The 7979-nt window shown below is 34.3% G+C and overlaps 3 protein-coding genes across 3 annotated transcripts; 2 read left to right on the forward strand and 1 right to left on the reverse strand.

The window, feature by feature from the left end:
- On the reverse strand, positions 1–1418 carry LOC142538477 (uncharacterized). Its single transcript, XM_075643793.1, has 3 exons — positions 1312–1418; positions 722–1222; positions 1–508 (listed from the first exon to the last, which is right to left on the reverse strand). The coding sequence occupies exons 1-3, from the start codon at positions 1416–1418 to the stop codon at positions 1–3; spliced, it is 1116 nt and encodes a 371-aa protein (XP_075499908.1).
- A 394-nt stretch (positions 1419–1812) lies between these two features.
- On the forward strand, positions 1813–2661 carry LOC142538479 (glutathione S-transferase T3-like). The gene is made up of 2 exons (XM_075643794.1): positions 1813–2106; positions 2185–2661. Exons 1-2 carry the CDS (start codon positions 1813–1815, stop codon positions 2659–2661), a joined length of 771 nt encoding a protein of 256 aa, XP_075499909.1.
- A 1856-nt stretch (positions 2662–4517) lies between these two features.
- LOC142540732 (multiprotein-bridging factor 1b-like) lies at positions 4518–7599 on the forward strand. The gene is made up of 4 exons (XM_075647082.1): positions 4518–4720; positions 5475–5558; positions 7103–7185; positions 7287–7599. Exons 1-4 carry the CDS (start codon positions 4588–4590, stop codon positions 7404–7406), a joined length of 420 nt encoding a protein of 139 aa, XP_075503197.1. The 5' UTR covers positions 4518–4587; the 3' UTR covers positions 7407–7599.
- The last annotated feature ends 380 nt before the right edge of the window (positions 7600–7979 follow it).

Here is a 7979-nt window from a genome sequence, read left to right on the forward strand (position 1 = left end):
TCAAACATCTGAACAACTATATTTCTCCCACAAATGATCAATTAAAGCATTTCGTAGTGCATAGTGAGCATCTTTGTCTTTGATCCTTTTATATTGAGCGAGAAATTCTTGAAATCTGATATTCTCATCGATAATCATTTCTACATCCGGAGTTGGTGCTTCTCTCATATCTTCAATGGGTGCGCTAAGGTCACGTTCATCTTCGATAATCATATTGTGCATTATAATACATGATGTCATTATATCATGTAAATGATGTTTCTTCCAAGAACGTGCTGGAGATGCCACAATCGCAAATCGAGATTGGAGAACACCAAATGCACGCTCCACGTCTTTTCTACAGGATTTTTGTTTCATTGCAAAATATTTCTTTTTTGGACCGTGTGGATCGTGGATAGATTGTACAATAGTTGACCATTTAGGATAAATATCATCAGCTAAGTAATATCCTGTATCATATTTTTTTCCTCCAATTGTATAATGAGCTCGAGGGGCAATACCTTGTGCGATGTTGGAAAATAGATTGGACGATCCCAAAACATTTATGTTATTATTGGATCCGGCCATACCAAAATATGCATGCCATATCCAAAGGTCGTAGTCAGCTACTCCTTCTAAAATTATTGTTGGAGAACCACTACGACCTGCATATTGACCCGCCCAAGCCGTTGGACAATTTTTTCACTTCCAATGCATGCAATCAAGACTTCCCAACATTCCAGGGAATCCGCGTTGTTTACCAATATAAAGTAACCTGGTAACATCATTGGCAGTAGGAGATCTCAAGTATCGCTCAGCGAAAAATTCCACCACGGCTCGACAAAATCGTTGCATGCATTGAATTGCAGTGGACTCTCCAATTTTGATATATTCATCCGTAGCATCCGCGGGTAATGCATAAGCTAAAATTCGCAAAGCAACAGTTGTTTTTTGAATAGTCGATAGCCCGAGACGCCCCACACTATCACTTCTTTGTGTGAAGTAAATATCATGATTCTTTACTTCATCAACTATACGAAGAAACAGATTTCGAGACATTCGAAATCTCCGTCGGAACATTGCTTCGTTATATCTTGGGTTATCGGCAAAGTAATCGTTGAACAGATTACGGTCGGCAATTTTTCGATCACGGTGAATTACTATATGACCTGGTATTGAACCTCCGTGTGTGACTTCTTGCTCTTGGTGGATAATGTAGGAGCAACCAACTGTTGATCTTGTGCTACAATATTCAATATTGCATTTCGTGTATTATCCAAATTCTCAAAATCATCCATCCAATTAGTAGGTGTTTCATCTTCATTATCAGACAATGAAGATGAACTAGAGGATGATGCGTGAAATTGGAAATGAGAATTCATTTTCAAGTTTGTGAGAGCGTAGAATGTGGTGTGAGAATCTAGGATATTGCGTCGCATTATATAATAATTTATCAAAAAATATGACCGTTGGATGAGATTGCCTTATCTACAATCTGTCCGTTGAATTAGGTTGTGTTATCTACAACCTCATCAGTATTATGACCGTTGGATGAGATTACATCTAATCTTGCCCGTTGGATTAGATTACAATCTTATCATCATCTTGACCGTTAGATGAGATTGCCTTATCTAGAATATGGCCGTTGGATTGGATTGTGCTATCTACAACCTTATCAGTATTATGACCGTTGGATGAGATTACATCTGATCTTGCCCGTTGGATGAGATTACAATCTTATCTTCTTTCTACTATAAGTAAAATATATCCGATTCATGAGATCATCACAGCTTTAATTTTCATTCCAATCAAATCTTTATTCCAAGCAATTCAATGGCTTCAAATTCTAGAACTGCTTCTTACAATGTCGAAGAAGACAGAGTCTTATGTCATATGTATCTTGATATATCCCAAAATCCTATAATAGGTATCAATCAATCCAAAGATCAGTTTTGGACTCGTATCGAAGAAGCTTACAACATTAGCAAACCAAACAATCTACAAGTACGTAACAAAAGATCATTGCAGTGTCGCATGAGAAATATACTCCGTGAAGTTGGAAAACTAAGGGGATGCATTCGTCAAATTGAAACTCTCCGCCCAAGTGGCGCATCAGAAGAAGATATTGTAAGTATTTCTTATTCAACTATTTATTAAATTACAAGTTTAATTTCTTATAAGATAATAGTTGGATATTTCGTACAGTTAAATCGAGCAAAAGATTTGTTCATGCAAGATGCTGATTTTAGTAAAGGCTTCAAATATGATCATGTGTGGTATATTATGAAAGATATGAAGAAATTCTCGAGTGACATCAATCCAATGAGCGCACTAGCAAGAATGCATGTCAGAAGTTTGGACTCGTCACAGTCAGATAGCCAGACACCAAATACTCCAATACCAGATTCTCCTGGATTACCTCCGTTTTCAATTAATTTAATTAACGATGAAAATGCAGGCGACAATTCATCCCAGCGACCTCTTGGTGTTAAAAAATCTAAACTAAAGAAAAAAAGGGACGACAATGTGTTGGAATTGATATCTACAATGAAAGAAGGGCATCGCGATCTTATAAATGTATTACAAAAAGGATCCACTGAAATTCAACAAAGTTATGAGATGAAACTCCTAGCATTGCAAAATGAGCAGCTCAAATTAGCAAATCAACAAAAAAAAAATTGAAACTAGACAACAACAAATAGCATTGGCAACCCTTCAAGAGGAGAATAAAGTTTTGTACATGGATTTAAGCACGATAGATGATCCAAAAATGCGTGAAATTGTTCGAAAGGAACGGGCCAAAATTTTGAAAGAAAGAAATGAAGAACATGGACAACACGAAAATGATACATTTGGGAAATATTTTGGTGATTTTGGAGGATCGGGATCTAATTTAGGAGATTATTGATCATCTACATTATTTCTCATTTTTATGTTTTTATTTGCATTGTTATCTTTGTAATTTTCTATTATGTATTATCTTCGAATTTGTATTCCAATTATGTATTATCTTTGTATTTTGTATTTCAATTGGGTATTGTAATTTTAATTTCAAAATTTTGCTGTTGGTTTTTCTGATATTTTATCAATTATATATTTACGATAGTTCAAAAAGTCAAAAATAAAATAAAAAACTAGAAATATTTTTATAAATTTTCTAATATAATTATAATTAATTTTTTTGTGTTTAAATTTTTATTATGAATTATATTTTATATCAACACGATTTAATTTTACTCATCAATTATATAATATTGTTATTAAAAATATTTAATACATATTTATATTAAATAAAAAACATTAAAAAATAAAAAAAATAAAAAAGGCCCAAACCCAACGCCATTTTGGCGCTAAGTTTCTCCTCTGCGCCAAATTTGGCGCAGAGGAGGGAGGTTAGAGATGGTCTTAGTAAATGGATCAAGTACGATTTTTCACAATAGAATCAAGTGGAACAGTTTAAAATTTAAAATAATAATTAAAAAAATGCCTTGAACCGTTTGGAACGATCGGAACCGGGCCATCTATTACCATTAAGCATGGCTACCTGTGCATAATCGTTATATTTTAAGAAATCACAATAAAGTTTCAATTTTGATATGTTTTATATTACATCGTTTACTACATTTCCCTACTCGATTCAAAAGAAGAATATCGACTCCAATCTCAAAAGACCACTATTTCATTGAAGTATGTTTAACCGCCGCACTGATCTTTCGACTTTTACAAGAGTTCAAATCCACATCTTTTTATGAAATAAGAAAAATTTATGTAATTTTTTTCAAGTAGTGGTGACATAAAATATAAGCATGATCTAAGATGTGAGATGAAAAGAAAATAAAGCATAGATAATATTAAAGCCATGTAAGAGAAAACAACTTAGGAATGAATGTGCACGCTTGTTAGAAAAATATATATTAATGTAAAGAGTAGGTCGTTTGTGAGACGATCTCATGAATCTTTATATGTGAAACGGGTCAATTCTACCGATATTCACAATAAAAAAGTAATACTCTTAGCATAAAAAGTAACATTTTTTCTTGGATGACCCAAATAAGAGATCCGTATCACAAAATACGACCCATGAGATCGTCTTGTCTTACACAAGTTTTTGCATAATGATAAAAGATCTCTATAATAAATTTTTTATTTAAAAATCAAATGGAAATAAAAAAAAAACTAAAATTAAATAATCGAATATTTTTTAATAATAATATAATATAAATATTACAGGTTTGTAATTAACACAAGGAGTGATGCCATTTTCACTTTTTGTATATTAATTCCAATGGATAAAAACAACCAAAAATATTATACTTTGGAAAATTTTCCATATCATGAATAACAAGAACTTGTAATCATCTGTTCCTTTTTTTCCCCTATTTATTATAAGATTGGTTCTAATTTATTTATTTTCGCATAAATAACTACTATAATAATTTCTCGATAAATATGTAATTTTTTTTAAAAATTTATTATTCCTTAGAATTTTATCCAAACGCGGCCTTCGTGTTCCCCTATATATATGACCAATACCAACCGGTGACATCTCTAAATATACCCAGCTGAAAAACTACCCAGAAATTTTCAATTAGTTATAACCTTTCGACAATGGCCGGAATCTCTCAAGATTGGGAGCCAGTAGTGATCCGGAAGAAGGCGCCTACCGCCGCCGCACGTAAAGATGAGAAAGCCGTCAACGCCGCCCGACGCTCGGGAGCTGAAATAGAAACCATCAAGAAGTGTGCGTATTCGTTATTTATGATATTGTATGATATATATCTTCGAATATATATGGTTTATTTATGATCTTTTATATTTTATTTTTTGTCTTAGGGTAAATTTATATCGTTCGCCATATGAAATGTGGATGCTACAATAATTTCCCATCTCGTATTATTTTGATTTGGTAAAATTAGTTGTATTTTAGGGTTTTATTTTGCGTGTCGGATTTTGAGTATTATCGCGGTAATTTTATTCATGCCTGTGCTGAAGTAGATTCGCATGACCAATTATATACATATTATTCAATTGAACGACTTATCTCTTCCGGGAAAAATATATACCGATGTTTTTTTCTCAAATTGAGGCAATGCACTGATGCTACCCTGATAGTCCTGCAAGTCTTTCTTTAGCCACGACCTGTGTTTCGTGTGCTTCTTGAAGCCAACCAGAATGTTAATTTTTTAAATAATTACAACTCTTGTTCAAATTGGAATTCGTTCTTGATTGAGGTTTAAGGGTTGTGTATGCAACCTCCTTTTCATTTTCATTTCTTACTGCGAGATTATTATGTTTCTGTTATACTTGTTGTATCTTATGCAGCTTTCTATCGAAGTCTAGATTTTTCATTTAGTATAGGTTTTTTGTGACATGTGAAACCAAATATGAGCATGCCCTTGATTAAAATAGGGTGTAATTTTCCCTCAACACTTCCTGTTTGTCTGATTTTTCCTAGACAATTTATTCTCTGATTCTAACTGTATATTAAACTGCAGCAACTGCGGGAACAAACAAGGCTGCTTCAAGCGGCACCTCTTTGAACACTAGGAAGCTTGATGAGGAAACAGAAAATTTGTCTCGTGAGTCTAACTTAGTTGCTTCTTGTTATCAACTTGTTGAATTAGTTCAATCTTTATGTTCACTTCATGAGTTTCGTAGTTCATTCTTGATACTAAAAGATTCATGTTGTTTGCATATGGAACATTTCCCATCACACGAGCTAAGGCGTGAAATGTAATGGATGCTTGAGTCATTGGGCCTGAAATTAACTTATGGAGTTGATTTTCCTCTCTGGGTTCTGCTTGTTTTTAAGATGAATGATTGAATGGACATAGCCTCACTTGAAGCTACTCTACTTCAACCTAAAATGAAACTAACAAAATAAGGAAACTGGAAACAGGGCCTCACACTCGTTTTGGTGATAAATGGGTTGTATTGTTTTATTTTGCTTTAAACCTACCTTTTGTCATGCCCTCGCTTCCATACAGCGTTCAATAATCTTTAGGAGTCGTCTTTCGGTTAATTTCCAGCTTGGGAAGCTAGAGAGTGAAAGTAAATAAGAGAGAGGATTTATAGAAAACAAAATACGTAAGTTGCTAGTGGCCTCAATGTGAAAACCAAAACAAAATCATAGGCACACACCAATTTGTAAACACAGATTAATAGGCCACACTTATCAAGTTGTTAGTGGCTTCAGTGGCTTCAATGTGAAAACCTAAACAAAATTATAGGCTTACCTTTTTTTATGCCCTCGTTTCTTCCATGCAGGATTTCATAATCTTTAGGAGTCATCTTTCGGTTAATTTCCAGCTGGGGAATGTAACTCTTCCGACATAATATTCCTATTATTGCCTTAATATCCCTATTATTGCCTTAGTGGCCTCAATGTGAAAACCAAAACAAAATAGACAGATTTTTTGGAAATCTCACTTATCAAGTCTTATTATAGGCCACATACCCATTTGTAAACACAGATTAATCCACATTATTGAAAAACATAGACTTTGCACATCAATGGATCTCCCCAAATTCCAAAACATGTAAGCATCCACTTGTTCTACCTCCTTTTGTTTTTGTTTGTGTGCCAAGCTGCTGTCACCTGTGACTAGACCCCCCTTCAATTTTTTCCTGTTTCACCCTCTTATCATGCTGGCCCAGCCTTATCTCCCGCTTTTGCAATGAACCTAAATCTTATAAACCTGAACTTAAACAGCGGAAAGTTGTAAAGAATTGAAAATTCAAATGTGATATACCCTCCGATCTGCAACATTTTGTATTGGATAACAACCCAGATCCTTCTCCTTGTTTGTACTCTATTTATTTGCTTGCTATCCCTATTGCTCATTGTCGATTGGAAACCAAAAGCCTCTTTTCTTTTTATTCCTTCAGCGTTTTGAGTCATTTTAGTTTGGGACTTGTTAATACTATGGGTTTCCTTGAATAATGTGCAGAAGTGGATTGTACAATGCACAAAATTCTGGTTTCTTCTTTATTCCAGTGAATGATACTTTTAACTAAACAGTGTTTTGAATATCTAATTTTTCATGATAATCAGTAAATGATTCATTGCAACTTGAGTTATCAACATTAAAGCTCGTCTTCTTCTACTTTTACTTTGCAATAGATGACAGGGTTCCCACCGAATTGAAAAAGGCTATCATGCAAGCTCGAATAGATAAGAAACTGACACAGTCTCAACTTGCTCAGGTTCGTTATTTCTGGCTTTCCAGTTTCCTCCCATCTTTCATGTTCGTGTCAGCCTATAATTGGTAACTGAAGTTTTCATTACTGGCTTCATTCTGCTGCAGTTAATAAATGAGAAACCCCAAGTCATTCAGGAATATGAATCTGGGAAGGCAATCCCAAATCAGCAGATAATTTCTAAACTCGAGCGGGCTCTTGGTGCAAAACTAAGAGGAAAGAAATAAAAAGCAACAGGGGAATCTTTTGCACTTTCGTTGTTGACTTGATCCCAAAAATGATGTGCCCATGAACGCGTCTTTTACTCATATTTTGGCCACTGTAATTGCTATTAACTCAGATTGTCCGAAGCCTGGTATGGGTTCTCATGAAGCATGAATGTTATGTATTGAATCAATAAAATCGTCCAAATATGTCATCTGTGCATCTTTTCAAATCATCTCAATAAAAGGACTTGATCTCGAGTTTTAGATACCGCGTTGTAAGCACCTACATCCCAAATATTAAAAATTAGACAAAAACTTGTGTGAGATGGTCTCACGAGTAGTATTTTGTGAGATAAATATCTTATTTGGGTCATCAATGAAAAAATATTACTTTTTATGTTAAGAATAATACTTTTTATTAGGGGTGGGTACGGTACGGTATACCGTACCGAACTACAGTACCGTATACCGTACCGAAAATATCGGTATGGAATTTTTTCATATCAATACCGATACCGGAAATTCGGTATACCGCACATTCGGTATACCGAATTTTCGGTATGAAAAAAGTTCATACCGGTACCGTACTGACAC

This window comes from Primulina tabacum, chromosome 3, assembly GCF_025594145.1.
Source record: "Primulina tabacum isolate GXHZ01 chromosome 3, ASM2559414v2, whole genome shotgun sequence".
Classification (NCBI taxonomy): domain Eukaryota; kingdom Viridiplantae; phylum Streptophyta; class Magnoliopsida; order Lamiales; family Gesneriaceae; genus Primulina; species Primulina tabacum.

Excerpts from the sequence above, each read along its gene's own strand:
- LOC142538477 (XM_075643793.1), bottom strand. The coding sequence starts at position 1,418 with ATGCGACGCAATATCCTAGATTCTCACACCACATTCTACGCTCTCACA. Across the intron at positions 1,223-1,311 it reads TCCTCTAGTTCATCTTCATT|CACAAGATCAACAGTTGGTT; the intron begins GTCTGATAATGA and ends TGAATATTGTAG. Across the intron at positions 509-721 it reads GGTAAACAACGCGGATTCCC|CGCACAAGGTATTGCCCCTC; the intron begins TGGAATGTTGGG and ends ATTTTCCAACAT.
- LOC142538479 (XM_075643794.1), top strand. The coding sequence starts at position 1,813 with ATGGCTTCAAATTCTAGAACTGCTTCTTACAATGTCGAAGAAGACAGA. Across the intron at positions 2,107-2,184 it reads GCGCATCAGAAGAAGATATT|TTAAATCGAGCAAAAGATTT; the intron begins GTAAGTATTTCT and ends TATTTCGTACAG.
- LOC142540732 (XM_075647082.1), top strand. The coding sequence starts at position 4,588 with ATGGCCGGAATCTCTCAAGATTGGGAGCCAGTAGTGATCCGGAAGAAG. Across the intron at positions 5,559-7,102 it reads GGAAACAGAAAATTTGTCTC|ATGACAGGGTTCCCACCGAA; the intron begins GTGAGTCTAACT and ends ACTTTGCAATAG. Across the intron at positions 7,186-7,286 it reads CACAGTCTCAACTTGCTCAG|TTAATAAATGAGAAACCCCA; the intron begins GTTCGTTATTTC and ends ATTCTGCTGCAG.